Here is a 20,131-nt window from a genome sequence, read left to right as displayed (position 1 = left end):
AGGGGGAAAGGTGCACAAAGAGAGCCGCGCGGCGCGAAACAGGTTTCGTCGCGCTTATTCGGCTTATTAGTTTCGAGGAGGCGTCGCTGCAAAAAACGCGCGCTCTCTTCAAATCGTAAATCGGCGCGCCTCTTTCACGTGCGATCTCGACTCTCGATCGATCTCTCGGTTAATCGGCCGCGCCAACGGCCGAGCCGCGCGTGTAACAAGGGACTTTCGCCGGGTGTTATTCGCCCCGTTTATTTCCAACTCGCGATTCTGGTATTCTTAGGCGGCGCGTTCTATCTTTACTCGTGGCGCGCGTCGCGCCGCCATAATAAGTGTTACGTTATAATCCCGGCTCACGGCTATCGGCACGTGATATCGGAAACAAACGCATTATGTCACGCGGCGAAAACGGCGCGAGTGCAGCCTCCATTTTTCGCTTATTAGCCGAACCATTATGTAGCCAATGGCGAAAGTTGCCAATGGCATCGCGGCGCGCGATGTTTCAGCTAGAAACGATATAATCTCGTCGCGTTTTCACGCTCGGGCAAAAATATTTTCCCAGGCGTGTGTGACAGGGGTTATTGTTTTAAAATTCTGCTTTCACTGCTTAATGAATACGATGTAAAATAATGCTGCCGCATAGAGCGTGTATCGTATTGCGCGCGCGTGTGTGTGTGTGTGTAAAAACTAAAGTTGGATACGTCGCGTGAATAAAGCGCGAGTGCTCGCTCCTCCTCTTTCTCTCTTTTTCTCCCGGCGTTACCGAAAACCGCGGATTGCGCTAATTAACCGCCGATTGGCGAACCCGCGCGCGATGGCCCGCGAGTCTTTGAGATGACACATCCGCTCTCCGTGAATTAATAATTAATCAAGCCCCGATATATACCTCTCTCGTCGTTCTCAACGCGACACGTCCAACGATGCGGAGAGTTGACGCGCGTCGAGTGGAAAACGTGGAACCGAGCGATAAGTTCCATCCAGCCCGCCTCGAGATCGACCTGACGAAATTTCTGTCATGAATAATTGAGCAGCGCGCGACGTCAAGACGGAAACCGCCGAAGGTTTTCAGCCAAGCTGACATCAATCGCGGGCATGATTCTCATTCGGCCCTCGTCCGCTTTCGCATTAGCGCTTCCTACAGCGAAGCTCTTCCACGAAACGATTTCGCGTGTTACGTACGTTTCAATGTCGCTAGCGGAGCTATTGCCCGTCGGCGCGGGCGGCTGGAAAGATCGTGCGACTAATTAGCGATTACCGCGCAATCGGCGCGGCGGGAACACGCGGGAAACAGATAGATCGCAGCGCTCGCGACGCGACACGCCTCTCGCTTGATGCAGATAACGATTATCTTCGGGAGATAATCCGAGCCGGACGCGACGGGTTGCGAAACACGCATACGTTTACTCTAGAGGCGGTCACACAAGTGGAATCCAACGACGTGAGAATATTTCAGGAGGACCTCTTCCTGCTTTCCAACGGAAAGGAGATGATGAGAAGGAAGGAGATCGGGCATTTAGATACGTTTGATCGAGCAAAGTGAGTCGATGTGTAAGCGCGATGCTCTCGCGCGCGAGCGAAGCGTGAGAGAAAGCCGCGCGCGGAATTACGAAATAATATCGTCCGACGTAATTCTTTATCTTCGCGGAGCTCGCGCATTGTCTCCTCAGGCCGCGGCCTGACGCAAGGCCGCTAATTATCTGCGGCCGTTATCGCCGCGGCGGATCGCAGCTTCCAGCGCTGGCTGCGGCTCGGCTCCGAGAATTCATCACATCGCACCTACGGCCAATTGCTTCGAATTGATCGTACGTGGATTTCACTCGGCCGAGAGACGGCGACGGCAGTTCGCGGCAGCAGCGCGTATTAACGCGCGCCGATCGCCTCCCGTCCCGTCGGTGTCTTCGTCGCGTCGAGCGGAGAATGATAGCAATATCAGAGAGTCTTTGTTACTTAATAAGACGGAACGAGCCGTCGCGTCGGCAGATAATACGCTCGTGGAATTGGATGAGGGCCGGAGTAATTTATGGATGATCGCGCGGCGTCTGGCGTTCTGTGCTGGACTCTCCTTCGTCTCTCGCTCGCGCGTCTCCGAGCTTGACGTTCCGTCCGCGAGCGCACTCGTTGGCGCACGTGTTGTCGAGAGACTCGGTTAAACAAATAGATGTGAGGGGAGATGCATAGGGTAAGCCTGGGATAGACGGATATAGTTATTTTAATTGGAAATGACACATCTGTATTATTGCAATAAATAATCAATAACGTATTAACACACTCAGCAGAGGATAAGGTACTTAAGGTACAGAAGAATTTTTGAAAAAAAGAAATTCATAGAACGCCAATAATAACGAGATATTAAAAATATTCTGTGAGGAATAAATGGTCAAGTGTCCGGATTAGATGGTTATACATGAAGGGATAGTCATTAACTTTTTTATTAATCCTTTTATTAATTATAAAAATAAATTAGATAAATAAGATAAAATTAAGATATATAAGATGAAACATTTCCACAAGTTTCTTATAGAAACCAAGGACAACATTCGAGAGAAGGTTGAAAAGTGGCGAGACACAGAAAAAGGTCTTATGGGCAAACATTGTTTATTAAAGAGAGAAAAGAGAAAGAAATTCATTCCGTTATCTTTAAACGAAACAAGAAACTATTTAAAATGTACTGAAGCTTTTAATGTTAAGTACCCAAGGAAAAATGATAGTCGAATAGATATCGGACCGATATCTTTCATACTAAAGTCTAAAGTATCTGGAAAACGTCGATCCGATGTCCATTGCTTATTTCTCGCTGCCCATCTAACCCTGATAAAAATGAACCATCTACCCCGCTTGGAGAGTTCGCGTATACCGCGTGAAACGTAGTCTTGATGAGAGAATTTTGAAGTTAAGTATGCAAATACGATGTTTTTTTCAAATCGCTGGTCATCATTTTGATATCAGATTATCGAAATTTTACGAAGAAAGGCAATTATTTACCTAAAATAAGTCTATATTACTATAAATAATCTCATACGGTAATAAAACTTTCCTTTAGCATAACTCAGAGCTAACGACGTGGACGTAGAGAGTTATGTAGCTCCTCTGTTTTTTTTATATTTTTTGTTATTTAAAAATTTTTTAAATTTCTTTATTTTTTTATAATTTTTTTTAAATTTTGGTTTTAAAAAATAATGAAAATTATTTTATTTCAAAACTATTTTTCTGTATTTTTTATACTTATTTTGTTACTTTTAGAATGATTGTTATCACGCACTGTGCGTAATCAAAACTGTAATAGTGTTGTGTGCTGATTTTATATAATTCTGAGAGAAAATGGGTCTATTATAAAGAAAAATGTACTGAGATGCAAATTACTATGCAGTCAAAATGTGTACTTGTTAATAAATGTGTATTTACAAGTAAGGTAAAAATCACACGAACACATATGTAAATATATTTTTAGAGCGCATAAACATCGACATAAATGCATAAATAGCTATAATATAACCTTTAATAACACTGAATGCCGATTTATATGTGGCTCTTGTAGGAGCCACCCCCCGGTCCTCTAAAAGTTAATAGAAACATGAAACATTTATTTACTCACAATAACAGTGTTTTTGTGCATCAGGAAGAGACACGCTCCAACTCACAAGTAACCGATATTAACATACAAGCATATATTAACAAAATTATAACAATTGTCCACCTATCCTCTATGCCCATTTATGCCGAACTTATTCTAGTATAAAATCGTGGATATGAACTTGGACGGCGGATCGGGGAGAGGGAGCGGGACATTCGCTTCCGGTGAACGGGAGGTCGCACGATTCCCGGCAAATTCCCGTGCAATTCGGACGGATTCGCCGGCAGACACAATGTTTCCCGCGACCGCTGGCCGCTGTTTATCTTCGGCTTTTACAATCCTCCGTCCGGCGACTCGCGGCGTAAGACCGAACGGGTTTATTGCGGATTTTAATAACTCCTCCGCAGGGCCGATTCGCAGTCGCGCGCGCCACCAGGAGAACGGATTCGAAAAATGTAACGGCGCACCATTTACGAGCCGCTTATAATACGCTCGTACGTTTTTAATATCCACTGAAATCCAGCCTCCCCCGCCCCCCCCCTCCTCTCCGTCTCGTTCTTCCGCGAGCCCCCCCGCGAGTGGAACTCACGTGACGCATGCACTTATTTACGCGAGGATTGCTTTAATGTTTACGGCTCGCAAGAATCGCGGAATCGCTCGCGGATCGCTTTAATGGACCGTGCGAGGTCCTCAGCGGCGAAAAAGGAGGGCCGGGATGAGCGGAAGTTATGCTCTCCTCTAATAACCTGGGCGAGATTAACGACCTCGCGAGTCGGAGACGCGAGAGACTCGCGTATGAAAGCGTTGCGATTTCGGACGACGTTACGTTACGTTCACTTTATGCTCGTATTACAGGCCATTCGGCTTAACTGACTGACAAATCGTAACGGCGATCGCATTTTCACGCTTTCACAGCGCGAAAATCCACGCGAGCGCGAGCTCGTTGACGTGTCGTCGAGTCGTCTCGGTCGTCACTTCTCGCAAAGTCGAACGGTTAAGTCTCTCTTCGGCGCTGGCTAAAAGAGGGACGAGCAAGAGGCCGACGAGGGCGTGGAAGACGAGGATTTATGTAGTAATTTGTGTATATGACTTGAATAACTGCCTACATAATATAACGCGGCTGGCTGGAGAGCGGCGGTAAGCAGGCGACGCTCTCCGCGATGGAGCTTTAATTAAAATTACGTACGTTTGCCTCTCGTAACGCGCGCACACGTCACTCTCTCTCTCTCTCTCTCTCTCTCTCTCTCGCCTTCTCCTCGCTTCTATTTAATATTTTTATGAGCTTTTCATTATGGTCGCGCGCGCGTGTGTCTGAGCGTGTTTGCGCTCTCTGGAGAGGAGAAGGAGGAGGAGAAGGAGGAGGAGGACGCACGGCGTCTTTGAAAGAGCATCCGCGGCTGCCACTTCAATTGGTCCTTTTTCTTCTCTTCTCCGCTCTGCCGGCGAATCCTCATTTGCGAAATTCGTATGAGGGAATTTCTATCGCACTTGCGGAACGCCGATTGTCGCGAACAACGAATCGTCCTTGAAGGGCGTCCGCGAGCAGGGCCTCTAACAAGCGCCTCTTTTACGCGGGATGCGTGGCGCCGTGATAAATGAGCGGAGGGCCGCGAGAGAAAGGAACGAGAAAAGGAGGAAATCGGGAAATTACTCGCACTTGCGCGGCACGAAGGAATGCCGCGTCTGAGTGTTTGAGGGGGAAATTACGACAAGAGCCACCGGAACGTACGTTGAATATCTTTTCACCTCGAAGAGACAGAGGAAGACAGAAAGAAGAGAGAGAAAGAAAGAGAGAGAGAGAGAGAGGGGGGGGGGAAAGAGGGGCGGTGTGAGAAAGTGCGTGCAGCGTCGCGCGGGGTCTCAAATATTAGGTTGGTGCAAATATAATTGCGGTTTTTACCTATCGAGTATAAAGATGCATATATCGATTAAAAATTATATCAGGTGTACAAATGAATAATCCAAACTTTTTTAAGCGGCTAAGAAATTAAGTTTCAAATAATTTCCCGCTCTCTTACAGTTACATAGTGCTGACATATAGCTGTTAAAAGTTACATTTAGTATGGCGGAAGGCTCTACATAACCTCAAAAATTATTCAGTTCAGTACAGTAAAAAATGGCAACAGATAAGGTGCATATCCGACACTACATTCTTTACGAATTCCAAGGAAAAAATGTTGCAAGAACATGCGAATCGATTTGTTCCTTTTTCGGCAAAGGTGTTGCACCGTACGATGTGTGTGCATTTTGATTTAGACGGTTTAAAAGGCGATTTCAGTCCGAGTGACAAAAAACGTCCTGGAGGTCCTCGGAAGTGCGGCAATAATGATTTGGAACAACTGCTCGCTGAGAATTCAACACAAATGCAAAAGGAGCTTGCATAGCAGTTAGGAGTAATGCAACAAACTATTTCCAAACGTCTACACGGAATGGGGAAGATTTAAAAAGAAGGAAAATGGGTTCCGCATGAACTTACTGAAGCCGACAAGGCAGTGTGTCTTCCTCTTCTCAATAAACAGCGTTGAAAGTCTTTCTTGTGGAAAATTGTTACGGGCAATGAGAAGTGGATACTCTATGACAATCCAAAGCGCGGAAAGTCATGAATAAATCCCGGCGAACCATCCACATCGGTCGCAAAGTCAAAACACTTTGGAAAAAAGATTCTGCTCTGCATCTGGTGGGATATGAAGGGTGTGGTTTATTATGAGCTATTAAAACCGAATGAAACAATTATTGCGCACCGCTAGCAACACCAATTAATCCGTTTGAGTCAAGAATTAGAACAAAAACGCCCATATAGTGGCAAAGGAGAACGTCCTGTGAAATTGTTGCATGATAACACTTGGCCATATATTGCTTCTACGACAAGAGACGTCATAATGAGACTTGGCTGAGACGTTTTGCAGCACCCGGCGTATTCATCAGACATCGTTCCTACCGATTACCGCTTGTTCCGGTCGATGCAACATGCCTTGTCCGATACGCGCTTCAAGTCAATGGATGAGATTCGAAAATGGCTTGACGACTCTATCGTGTCCAAAGTCGTAACATTTTTCCGACAAGGGATTCATCAGCTGCCTGAAAGATGGCTCAAAGTTATAAGGAACAACAGCGATTATCTTGATTGACAAATTTGTTTTACTTTTTTTTTTAAATAAATCTTGAATTGAGAGCTGAAAAATTTGGATTATTCATTTGTACAGTTAATATTTATTAATCAAAATGAAGACCATTGGCTTGCACACATTTCTTCCAATGGGAAGCAAGTTTGTTTATTCCCACCAGATAGAATTCTGGAAAAGACAACTAGAAAAATCGGCGCCAAATTTAAAGTGATAAAAACCGCAATTATTTTTGCACCGGCCTAATATTTCCCCTCGCCGATCCAGCTGCACCGGAAGCTACGTCTGAACAGCTGTACTTGACTTCTTCTTTGCTGCTCGACATCTGTAGACCGAGGCTTCTCAATTCGATTATCGAGTCTTCTCGCGTGACACAGACACGACGCGAGCACACTCGGCGTTACCCGGCCGCGCCAACTCAAAGTCGCAAAGCCCGCCGTTAAGAACGCCGACGTAATTGTTTAACGATCGCGGTGTCACGAGATAGTCTTGATTGCCTCCCGCGGGCTAATTCCCACCGGGGCATCAAGCAATGACGAATCTGCAATGAATATTCAACGCATCTGTAAATCCGCCGGTTCGCTGCATATGCATTATGAGAGGAACCGCCAGGTAGTCGATATGTCTGCGCTCGAGAGCTGTCGAAATTGCGGAGTGGAGAGCGAGAGAGAGAGAGAGAGAGAGAGAGAGAGAGAGAGAGAGAGAGAGAGAGAGAGAGGGAGGGGGGGAGAGAGGGAAGGAGGAAAACACAGCTAGTCACCAGTCAGCGCAAACTTTGAAGTACGCCGACTCGAAGACTGAAAGACTTTCGCAAGGATCGCGCGAGTCGCGCGATTCGCCGCACGAAACTCGCCGCTCGCGCGCGCGCGCGCGCGCGCACGCGCGAGAAATATATATAAGAATATGTTACACGCGCGTAGAGTCTCGCGATGTTGATAAGCTGTTGTAAAGTGTACAGTCACTCCCACGTCCTCTCGCCCGGCGGCATTGAGCGGCGGTATCGATTCGCCGCTCGATAACTCACAGTACTCGATAGAGACGCACTGAGAGCCGTTTTACTTTTAAGCGCACTGTATGAAGATGCACTTGCAAAGAGCGAGCGATGTCGTATCAGATCGTGGGAAAGGGGAGCGCTTGCCTCATAGTAATCTGTCGGCGTGCCAATAGGTCTGTTAAAGGGTTCCGTCACGGCTGAACGGCCGCGTACTTTGCGCCGCTTGCGGAACGTCTACGGTCAGACCGCATGCGGGATGGGGACCGGCGGCGGCGGTGACGGCGGAGATCGTCTTGAGGACGGCGAGGTCTCCTTTCGGCTTTCCGAGCGGGATCGCGACAGTCGGGACGAGAAGTCTCTCAGCATAATGAGTCCCTTCGACGAGCAGGAGGAGTGGGCGAAGATCTCGGAGATCATGGCGTCGTTCGGGACCGGCCTCGTGCGAGAGTCGGTCTTCGTCAGTGAGCTCGAGAAAGAGTTCCAGACGAGGCTAGGTAATCTCCAACCGTCCTGCGCACGCACCATCCTCTTCCCTGCCTCCCCCGATCGCGTTGTAACGTTCGCGCTCGGCTCTTCCGAGGCGGACCGCGCTTTCCAAAGTCGCGCACCGAAGTCACTCACTCCTCTCACTCTCTCACGAGCTTCTTATTCTTGGTTCCATTTCTTTTCCTGGCACACACAGGGTGTATGACGCAAGCCGTGGCCGCACGCTGGGTCAAACTGAGGAAAAGTCCTTTCGTTTCACTCTGCCGATCCACCGCGCGAGTCGTTCGTCGAGGAAGATTACTGGCTGATGACCATGCGATAATCAAAAAGCAACGCGATATCTCCTAATTAGTAACTTGAATAAAAATCAGGGTTGGGAAAGTTACTTTGTAAAAGTATCTAGTTACAGTTGCAGTTTTCTTCACTGAAAAAGTAACTAGTTTACAGTTACAAGTTACTGACCTTCAAAAATAACACGTTACAGTTGTAGTTATTTAAAAAATAACGAGTCGTTACTTTTCCGTTACTTTTTCACAATATAACAGTGATATTGTTTTAAATTTCGTAATTGTGCAAATTCCTTCAGTTTTATATAAAAGTGGTTTGTTGATTTTGTTATATCTCTCTCTCTATATTGTATATAATTTTTACAAATTAGATTTATTAATTTAAATAAGCAATTCATATTTATTCTTTAAGGCTATTAATAACAAGTGGACAGAGAAATGCTCGGTTGTTCTCGTTTCCAAGTTTTTGCAGTAACTCGAATATTTCTGCGTATACCGGCCATGGCATTTTACAATCCTTCTCCGGAGATTGAGATGTTTTATCTATTGCTTGAATTTTTTATATAATCGAAACCACGCAGCGCGCACTTCACGCTGCACGCAGGTTATGTTAATATAATAAATAAGGACTGGCGACGCGCGACGGAAATGTCCAATGGGCGTACAATTTTTTTGAAAGAAATACAGGTTGCGTTCGGAGAGGAGACTATCAGCGCTATTGCGTCATTTTATCCTTGTCTTACATCTAATGAACGATAAAGATAGATGACGCAACAGCGTGTTTTCCAAATGCAGTCGGAATAACTGTACGCTTATTGGATATCAAGAATCGCACGTTGCGTTATCGCGCTGGTTCGCCAGAAACTTAAGTTTGAAATATATAAGGTAACTATTAAAGCAACTATTAAATTAGTTACTAGTTATCAAACAAATGTAACTAAGTCAAGTTACAGTTACAAATGGAAAAAGCGGAACGAACGGTTAGGTTATAGTTACCAAAAAGAAAAAAAGAAAGATAACTGTAACTGTAACTTCGTTACAAGTAACGAGTTACTTTCCAACCCTGCTCAAAACCAACTACGCGAACCCACTCGCAAAGCGGTACAGCACTCTCTCGTCCAGCTTGAGTCCATCTATCGGGCGACCCCCCCCGTAACAACAGTTTCGATGGCTTTCTCAAAGATGTGGCCGCTCCACATTTTCGCGCGGACGAAGAGGAGTTTTGCCCTCAGCTCGACCTAACCTGCGTCTAACACGAGCGCCGGACTGCGGCTTGCGTCCCCGGTACACACCCGGTAGAGCGAAGGAAACGTCTTTGCCATTTTCTACGTCTCAGGTTTGAGTTCAGACACTAGCAGCAGCCCCATCGTCTCCACGTCCGTGGGTCAGTGGCTGTCCAGCTTAGGTCTGGCGGACTACGAGTCGCTCTTTGTCAACTACGGCTTCGACGATCTCGAGTTCATAGTGAGTAGGCGTGCGCAGCGCGCGGCGCGGCGCGGCGCGATCGCGCGACCGGCGGCCACCGTCGAGCGAGCGGCGCACGAGGAAAATCGTTTTAATTGCGCGTTTGCAGAACGGCGTGCTGGACGAGTCGGACCTGCGTGACATGGGCATTAGCAGCGACCAGGAGCGGACGGTGATCGCGGACGCGGTCGGCCTGCTGAACAAACGAGTGGAAAAGCGCAGCGGCGGTCACGGCCAGTCAGTGGAGGAGTGGCTCAAGAGCATTCACCTGGAAAATTACGCGGAGACGTTCAGGAAGCACCTGTACACCGACATGGACCGGGTCAGGCGGGTCTGGGAGGTCGAGCTGGCGGCGGTGCTGGAGATCCAGAAGCCGGCGCACCGCAAACGCATCCTCGCGTCCGTCAGCGGGCCGAACGCGCGCGCGCAAACTCGAAACGGCACCGGGCCGAACCTGGAGGACTTGAACAAGGACCTCAACACACTGGTAAGTCGGAGATCGAGCCCAGCTTCTGACAGCGATGTCAAGCCGGAGTGTCTGTCGGCGCTGTGTTTGCACGACTTCAAGGACCCGCTCGTGGCGAGCTTCCGAAGAGACACGCTTTGATCCTTGGAACCTCTCGCCTTCTCAAAGACAGTCGCGGACGCGAGCGGTGGCGAAGATGGCGTTTCTCCAGCGTTCAGCGCTCCGCGATGAAAGTCGACCGATTGAACGGGGTGAAGAGGCGCGCGAGCGATGCGGCGGGAGGGAGGGGAAATAAATGCGGGAACGATAGCGCGTTTTCGTCGCCTCGCAAATTGAGACGTCGAAAGGATCGATGAGCGAGGATAATACGTCGAATCCGGGGGATGTCTGACGAGGGTGCGCACTTTACCCCGGCGAGGGTAACTCGCGCTCGGCGTTAGCGGGAGGAGGGAGAGGGGGGGGGACGGGGGCGGACACGACGCCGCGGCAGCGGCTCGATCGCAGGCGAACGCGCGTTTCGCCCGATCGCGTCGTAATCTAAATATCGCGGCTAATTGGAGGCCCGGCATTGTGACGCGCGCGCGCGCGTACATGTGTTCTCCCGGGGAAGCGGCATCGCTCGAGCGCCTCTCGATGCTTTTTGTTCGGATGCCCCGCACCGTGCGCCAGGCGTCGATAAGTACATCTCGCGCTGCTCGCTCGTCCCCCACCGGCCGTGTCCTCTTAATTAGCTCATTAAATCCCGTAAACGTCTCCGGCGACCGGATTCAGTCGGTTCGCGTCATCCTCGCGCTCGATAATCCTGACAAATTGGTCTCTTCTGCTGTCCTATAACAGCCACCACCCTACCCTCGATTTTTCGCAGCTATCGGACCCGGCGAACCGTACCTTGCGACTCTCCGCCGCTCTCTCGCTCGCAGTAACACCCGCGGATTTCCGCCGTCGCCTGTGCGCGCCGACATCCAAGTTTCACGTGCTCTTGCTCTCCCCCTCCCTCCCGCTCCCCTCCTCCTTTCTCCCCCGTTGCCGATATCTTGCGTTTATTCGTTATTACCACCTCGCGACCGCATACGCGTATACGGCTGCGGTCGACAAATTTTGCTTTACTTTGATGATACCTCTGCTCCCCCGCTCACCCGCGCGAGTTCTACGCTGAAAGTCGATGCGCTATACTTGTATCTTCGCCTTTCTCTATTCGGTATGTAGATCCGCTATTTTCTGACACTTGCGTCCAACCTGCGTTGCGTTTGTACAAGGTGCCCGGGATTTTCTGGAAACAAAAAGAAATTGTGTGAGTCAATCGGGTCAAACTGTGAAGAAAAGTCGCGTGCCATTTTGCAAAAATTCTAGTAATTATTCATTTATTAATGATTAAGAGTTATCACATTTGGAGGATTTTTTAATCGATAACTTGAAAACTTGCGTACTTATTTGCAAAATATTAAAGGACTTTTTTGTTTAGAATGACCGAGATTTTTTGGAAACGAAAAATCGTGAAGATTAATCAGATCTGAGAGAAACTGAGAGGAAAAGTTACGTATACCATTTTGCAAAAATCGCGATAGTCACTAAGTTAATAATTGAAAATGACCACATCTAGAGGTTCTTTTGATTGATAACTTGAAAATTTGCGTACTTATTTGCAACCTTTTTTGTTCAAAATAACTTGATCTACAATTATATCACGGTTATTAAGTCTAGCGACAGATACGAATATATTGAACTTTGAACTCTAGGCACAATAGCTATTGTATAATTGTAGAACAAGAAAGTTCTTTACCATTTTGCAAATAAGTACGCAGATTTTCAAATTATCAATTAAAAAATACCTCTACATACGGTCCTTTTCAATCATTAATAACTTGATAACTATTGCGATTTTTGCAAAATGATACTTGACTTTTCTTCTCAGTTTCATCTGATTAATCTTCACAATTTTTCATTTCCAAAAGATCCCGGACACCCTGTATAGTCTTTGGATTCCGATCGATTTCGCCACGAGCCTAGAGTTATCTAGGCAACGAGCATTCTTTTCGAGTCCATTTTCCGCAAACCTGCTTCATATTCAAATGCGCCTATACATATAGCACTTGGTTAAATATTTACCTTTTACCGTTCCGCGCGTTAGATTGGCTACTTCTAATCCTCGTAACTGCTAACTTCATTGCATGTAATCCGCCACTCATCGTTCGCATTACTGTAAAATCTAAGGGGTTTTGAGCCCCCGAGTCTCAATAAACTTTACTCTGCTCTACTCTCTCTCTCTCTCTCTCTCTCTCTCTCTCTCTCTCTCTCTCTCTCTCTCTCTCTCTCTCTCTTTCTCTCTCTCTCTCTCCCCCCTCTTTCCCTCTCTCTCTCTCTCTCTATCTATCAATCCATCCACCCACCCATCCATCCATCCACCTATCTATCTATCCATCTATCTGCCTCTATCTCTCTGTTCCTCTCGCGCTTTCATTTCATCTCCCTCCCGTGCGAGTCTTTTGCAATTTTGTCGATGGTGATCCCCGGAATTATATGCAGAAGCCAGATGGAGCGGACGATTCGGCTTGTAATCCGAATTCGAGTGTCGCGCCCGTTCGGCCCGAATCCAATTTGTTTGCAATACCTGAAATATCGTGACTATCGACGCTACATGATGCGCGTTTTGGCATAGCCGGTAAAAGGTTTCTTTTTGGCGTAGCGTGTGGACGCATGTGCGGTTTACAACGCAATGCGTTTACGAAGGTAATTGCACGCCGCACAAAGTAAACCCGGCACGAATTCGACTTGGTAATATGTCGTATAAAAGTTCGCGTAGTGCAATATTTTTTTTCCCCTCTTTTTTTTTTTTCACATCGCGTATGTCCGAGCGTTTCGTTAAAGCCGGTTGGTACGACCGATTCTTGTCACGATAAAGCTATGAAAAAATATCTGCCAGAGAAATTGCGACCTCGGGGCAGGTATAGCCGTTTCTATAGAGAATCGCACGGAAATTCGAATTTATCTGCAAGAGATGGAGTGCGAGGAGGTGCGAGAGGGAGACAGAGTGCAAAAAAGCGCAACTCTGCTTCGGCACGAAATTCCGTCTCTTTTCTTGTTTTTTTTTTTTTTTTCCGCATTTCTCCTCTCCGGCGAAACGTTTGAGAGCGGGAGAGCGGGAGAGCGGACGATAAATTTCGCGAACAATTTAAATATCCTGCGCAGTAACAGAAAAATGTCCAGGAGCAAGGGTTTTGCGCCCCCGTTCGCCGGGAGAAGGGGAGTCGCGTGACGAGGGGAGGGAGCTTCGTAGTTTCCCGCGCGCGCCTACGTGCGTTCCACGCTGAAGAGTACGAGGAGATCGCGTCCTCCCCGACGAGCGGGAGTGACTCGCGCTCGCGGGGGGTTGTCGCTTCCTCCGACTGTGAATTCGGGATCGCGGGGACGGCACACTGAAATCTGGTCGCGCCGTTATTTCCGTAGAAGACGAACATACAGCAGCTGAAGGAGGAGATACAGGAGAAATTGCCGGAAGCAACGGCGGACGGAGGAGGCACGTCGATAACCGGAGCGAATTCGACGGCCACGGGCACATTGAGGCATCGCAAAAACAGACCGGCGCCCCAGCCACCCCAGCGACCCAGTTCGCATAATGGGGCGATCTCGGCGCCGGAGCAGCTCGAGATCAGGGCCCCGTCCGAGCTGCTGTTCGGCGTGCCGTCCACCCTCAAGACGCAGTGGAGGCACCAGCCGAAGACTCTAGTCACCGGCTGTGTCACGTACGTCGCCAATGTAAGTCACCCTCCACCACCACCTATCGCATCCCCCGCATCCTCGCGGGAGCTCTCTGCTCCTCGAAGCGTCGCTCGCGGTCGCTCTCGATGGCGAATCGCGTCTCGCGTTTCTTCGCGCTGCTTCGAGTCGACACGCGGATACCTAGGGATCCCTTTGGATTGTGGGTGATTGTCGTGCGGCTGATGGCGCTTCGTTTCTTCGTGTAAAATGCTGGTCGTTGACCAGCAGCGAGCGTGGCGTCTCGATGGCTGCGCAAGTTTGCGGGTTAATCTCATGCTGTTCCGTTAATTATGCACGACCGGCGAATTATGGACGCTCGTTAGATCGGGGTCGTCAAGGTCAACGCCGCGGTAATGGTGGCTCGTTCGTGCGGAAGATCGCCTTGCCTCTGTCTGAAAGCCGCTAGTTTCTCGGAATATTCCAAACTGCGAGAGGGACTCCGCTCGCTCGCGCGCGTTCCGACTGGCTTAACTAAATAATGCAGTTTGCGTGTCTCTCTCGCTTTCTCCACCCGCGACCGATAATCCCGCGAGCAATCCTCCGATCGAGCGTCCGCGCCGTCCGTCGTCCTTCTCGTCTCGAAGGAGAGAAAAAGAGCTCTTTCTGTTTCGAAACGACGACACAGTATCTCGGCTCCACCGTCGTGAAGGAGCTGCGCGGCACCGAGTCGACGAAGAAGTCGATACAGAAGCTGAAGAAGAGCTTTCGAGAGCCCAGAGTCACCCCCGACATTACCCTGGCGATCTCTTACCGTGGCGTGCGTTTTCTCAACACGCTGACCAACGTAAGGCTCGTCTCCTTCTCTCGCGAAAAATGATTGGCGCGCGCGCGCGCGCGCCTAGAACGAAAGAGCGTCTTATCGTAATTCTGCTGCACGACAGGAGCCGATTTGCGAGCACGAAATCCGCAACATCCACTGCGCCTGCCAAGACGCCGACGATCTCACACACTTCGCGTATATCACGAAGGATCACGCCAGCCGCACGCACTTCTGTCACGTGTTTTGCGTGCCAACGATGGTAAATATTCATCCTGAGAGTGTCTCTCGCAACTCTTTACGCTTTCTTCCCTCGCGCTTTCCGTTCTTTCGCTCGTCTGCTCGAGACGCCTCAGGCGCACCCGCGCCGCTTGTGTCTCCGTGTTGCAGGATCAGGCGACGGAGGTCATCCTGACTCTGGGCCAAGCTTTCGAGGTAGCCTATCAGATGGCATTGAGGGACAAGCTCGGCAGCCACGCGATTCGCTCCCAGTCCGCTAATCAACTAACAACGCTCACCGGGTCGTCAAGGTCGACGACGGCGGCGGCGGTGGCGGCGGCGGCGGCGGCGACGACGACGACGACGACGATGTCGACGACGTCGACGACGAACCCCGGCAAGATGTCCGTGTCCCCCGACTCCGCGTCCTCCGAGCCCAGCCGCGAGACGGATCATGGTGCGGCTCTGAACTCCACGTCGTGCGCGAATCCCAAGGCGAAATCGCGATCGAAGTCCATACCCAATCCGAATCTCCATTCGGTTAATCCGAGTCCGGCGCAGGACAGTAACTCCAATTCCAGTTCCAGCTCGACGACCACCGCGAACTGCAATCCCAGCTCGAATTCCGTCTCGAGCCCCGGCACGAACTCGATCACCAGCTCCAACTCGAACAGCACCACTAATCAGACCACTAAGCCCTTGGTCACCCACGGCCGTTCTCATTCCGTCAACGACATCAAGGTAAACGGTAATCAATTGAAATTGGCGCCAGCGCCGGTGGACGACATCGGTATCGGGGTGAAGGACATGAAGCCTGGCTCCAGAGCCCCGATCGCGCTGTCCGAGGAGCTGTAAGCCGCGCGTCTCCGCTTGAAATGCATGAAATTGCGACGCCCATAATCTCGCGCAGTCGACGATCATCCGCCGGGGGGCCGCGTGAGACGCCCCATGGCTTCCCATGCAGGCGACACGCCAGGATCTGCCGCCCGAATTGCGCACTTCCCTCCGTCGACAACGGGGAGAATCGCGGCGACTCCCCCCGGCTCGGGGGGCACGTCGTTACGACGAGGGACTCGCGCGACGACTCTCGCGCACTTTGCGCGAGCGATATTTCCTCGCGAGAGGCAAGCTGACCAACCATGAAGACCGCGCGACCGGAAATCGCCCGGGGGGTGGCCCGGGCTCCTCCACGCGCTCGAGAGACCGAGAGGGAACGGCTCCTTTATCGTCAGTTTTTATCCGCCTGGATTTGGCCGCTTGCGTCACCGGCGCGGTGCCTAATTATCGCGGCGCACAAACCACGAATCATTTAACGGGGCGTACGGCCAAGGTAAGCAGCGTCCCCGTGGAAGATCGCGGGTCGATCCTCGAGTCGACAGTCGACCGATCCGCGCCACGCTCAAGCAGCGCGTGCACCGGCGCGCTAGGGTGACACATGTCGAGGCGACTAATCGATCGTTCGCCGCTTCCGGTGAACGACCAGGCGCGTCGGGGGTCTCTCTCTTGGTCGCTCGGCGCGTCGCCGAAGTAAGCAGTATTAACGCGTCGTTTTGGTGGAGCAACGGGAGCGGGAGCGGGGGCGCGCGGATCGTCGCGCTCGCCGCGCGATATCATTCAGCGGGCCGTGAAATCGCCGTGATAACGCCGCGTGTCCGATCCGAGGCGCGCAGCTGGCATCCGTACGAGACGTGCGCGCGCGCGAGAGAGAGAGAGAGAGAGAGAGAGAGAGAGACGGTCGTGTCCTTTTTCTTTGGTTATCTGCGCGCGCGCTCACCTGCGAGCCGAGGAGGAAGCGGCGAGAGAACGGCGCGGAGCGTGCGAGATGCTCAATCCCTCGCAAACGATATCGACGACCAACGAACTCGTTACGTCTCTCTCCGCCTGCGCTCGCGTTCCCTGAAGCTCCGATCCTGCGTTGCCGCCATTATACTCGGACGTTTCTTCAAGACTGAGGGACTTTATCTCGTTTTGTATCTCGCGCTTTTAGTGTAATAACGCGTACTACGTAGCGAAAGAGGCGGGAAGAAGAGAGAGCGAGAGCGAATCTCTCTTGATAAGAGAGAGGGAGGGAGGGAGGGAGAGAGAGAGAGAGAGGAGAGAGGAAAGGATCTTGATGATATTTCTACCCGGCGAAGTTCGCGCGAACGTACTCGGCTGCTGCTCGCGCCGAGGAACGCGAGGAGGAGGCTCGCGTCGCGCGAGCCGAGCCGGGCTGATCAGCGAGGAAACGGTCGGCTGATTTTTCTCTCTCCTGATTTGCATGTATATAACTGGATACGTGCGATCTAACTGAAGCAAGGCTGGAAAGTCGCCGGCCGGAGGAGTGTGTCAGTTCAACAAGTGTGACAGTTCAGTCGGCTGTGAGAACGCAGATGTTAACGCGAGCCGACTGTTCACGCGAACATTGTTCCGTTCCTTTTAAGGACGGCCGCGGGCCTAAGAACCCAGCAGGTTGGACGTCCAAGCTGCTTAACGATGTATCTATCTCGCGCGATCGACGAGGAGATATAACGAAGAGAAGCTACAGCGAAAGGGAACTATATAGACTTGGCGCGCCCTCTTTGTACGTTTGTTTCTCTCGTCTGAAAACCAAAGAAGCATAAATACAGGTATATAGACATACCACCCACACACACACACACACACACACACACACCACACACATATACAAGCAGGGAGACTCCTCGCGAGAAAGCGGAAAATCAAACGAAACTTAGAGACGATCGAGAGAGCCGTCGGAGAGGGAAGGACTAACGACGAAAACTGCCAAACCGATGCACCACGAATCACCTCGGTAGCTATATACGCACACTTTGTATTTATCACGTTTACAACGTAGCTCATTGTCGCAAGATCGACCGGATTAGGGTTTAGGATTTCTAGGGATCCGGCAGCCGTGCGGGCGGCGTTTCTCCTTCTTCGTGAGACATTACCCAAGTATTCAAATTCGCATTCGATGTACTCATGTAGCAGCTATGTTTAGTCAGTAGTGTTGGTAGGGAGCATGTTTTATCAATGTGTCGATATTTAACGATATGATACGTATAGAAAACGATAAGGAAGCAAGAGGGGAAGAGGAGGAGGAGGAGCAGGTACGTAGACGAAGAAGCGTGCCGTCTCTATCGCCGACGATCGCGCGCGATCATTTGCGCGTTCGCGACAGACCCTACGCAGAAAATGGCGGATTCGATCCGCTTGTTCGCGCGAGCGAGAATCCGCGAGTGCGACGGAGAAGGCGCGAACGATGCGAGAGAGAGAGAGAGAGAGAGAGAGAGAGAGAGAGAGAGAGAGAGAGAGAGAGACAGCGCCAGCGCGCGAGACTCCGTCGCACGCGATGCCCGCTCGATTCGATCTCGCCTCGTTTGTCTTTCGCCGAAACGAGCCGAGGACTATCGGGTGCAGCAGTGATGAACCGCACGAGAAACTGCGGAGATATTAATAAGGGCATACAAGAAGTTGCATCAATGGCGTCCTTTGGTGGCTCCACCCTAACCTTCCACGCGCGCGTCGCGTCGAGCCGAAAGACAAACTCGCGCCGAGACACGTCTTCGCGGTATCGCGCGGTGGCTCCTCGAGAGAGAGAGAGAGAGAGAGAGAGAGAGAGAGAGAGAGAGAGAGAGAGAGAGAGAGTGAGAGAGAGAGAGAGAGAGAGAGAGAGAGGTGTGACGACAGGAAAATCGCACAAAACGAAAAGATTGATTCCTCGGACCAAGCATGAACGCGGAAGCACTTTGCTCGTTCCGGATGTTTATCATCGAGATATTCAGGCGCGGTGCGTCTCGCGCCACCGCGCTTCCTTCTTCGTTTCCCATTTTCCTTTCTTTCCTTCGCGAAGGTATAGAGTTTAACCGTGTGCCCCGTTGGTACCGACGGCGCCGTCAGACTCGGGCTGTCGATATCATATACAATTTTTAGAGTACGTATATTATACATATATTTGTACATATATACATATATATATATATATATATACACACACATACACACACAAACACGAGCGTACACGTGGAAATTACACGAACCACCGCGAATCAGTTTCTCTTATCAGTACCAAAGAGATTGTGCGGGTGATCTTCTCGTCATTGTGATCTGTACATTTGATGATTATCGTATTAGCATAGCGATCGTCCTTCTTATAGATATGATTTGCTCCTTTTGAACGCGAATCCTCCCGTTTGAGGTTCTCGCCGCGCACGACTCTAAAGGCGACAAGCACCGCCAGTGGTCGCGCCATTTTTCAGGCTGACGCTTGCGAATTTTATGCGGTGTCGTGTGTGATTACATAATCGAGTGCATTTATCACGTGTACGTCAATCCTATAAACGCGAGAGTTTCGTTTGCTTTATACCAATCAAATTTGCATAGCAAATGCGTCTTGACGCGTCGTCGATTAACTCTACAAAGCCGCCGCTGCGCGCTGCGATTCGCCGGGCGCATTTATATCTCCTTGAACGGAAGTCGAGGTTCGCGGACTCAGTATCGCGCGGCGCGACATTTTCAAGAAGAGAAAGAAAGAACGAAAGAAAGAAAGAAGGAAAAAAAGAGATCTCGTCACGAGACATCACGTCGTGTAATTTATATGGATTTATTTCTGTACATTTCCTTTGCCCTTTGTTATTATTCGCCGAACGCTGAGACAATAAAATATAATGTTTTGTTAGCATGTTGTTATTTTGTGTGTAATAAGGCCGACCATTTTAGAAGAGCCGCGGATCGTACAATGCCGTTTCGACAATGGCGCTTTAATTCTATGCACAAATGCGAATGGCTGTAAACTGATTCCGGCGGTGGTGCGTACTCGCGTAGTCCTTTGTGTGGGCTGATAAAACCGAAAAAGGAAAAAAAGAAAAAAAAAACGAGAAAAAAAACGAGGAAGGAGGGAGAAAAAAATCTGTGTACAGTTGTCGATATTACCTTCGTACCGGCCACCGGCGCGGCGCCACGAGCGCGAATTCGTGCGCTTTTTAAGGCCGCAGTTGGCTGCATTTCGCGGATCGTTACACGCGAAATGCAACTGTTCC

The 20,131-nt window shown here is 50.0% G+C and overlaps 1 protein-coding gene across 2 annotated transcripts in view; it reads left to right on the top strand.

Annotated features, from left to right (window-relative positions):
- LOC105180587 (uncharacterized) overlaps window positions 1–19,770 on the top strand; it is a 63,769-nt gene extending 43,999 nt beyond the window's left edge. For both annotated transcript variants that reach the window (XM_025307216.1, XM_025307215.1), the window contains 7 exons: window positions 7,849–8,169; window positions 9,785–9,912; window positions 10,022–10,399; window positions 13,823–14,131; window positions 14,760–14,918; window positions 15,016–15,153; window positions 15,282–19,770. In XM_025307216.1, coding sequence (XP_025163001.1) covers window positions 7,849–8,169; window positions 9,785–9,912; window positions 10,022–10,399; window positions 13,823–14,131; window positions 14,760–14,918; window positions 15,016–15,153; window positions 15,282–15,965 — 2,117 coding nt within the window. In that variant the 3' untranslated portion in view covers window positions 15,966–19,770. The remainder of the gene's footprint in view (window positions 1–7,848; window positions 8,170–9,784; window positions 9,913–10,021; window positions 10,400–13,822; window positions 14,132–14,759; window positions 14,919–15,015; window positions 15,154–15,281) is intronic.
- Window positions 19,771–20,131: the final 361 nt, after the last annotated feature.

Source organism: Harpegnathos saltator, unplaced genomic scaffold (assembly GCF_003227715.2).
Source record: "Harpegnathos saltator strain DR-91 unplaced genomic scaffold, Hsal_v8.6 scaffold839, whole genome shotgun sequence".
In the NCBI taxonomy this organism is placed as follows: Eukaryota; Metazoa; Arthropoda; class Insecta; order Hymenoptera; family Formicidae; genus Harpegnathos; species Harpegnathos saltator.
This window is presented reverse-complemented; position numbering and strand designations above follow the sequence as displayed.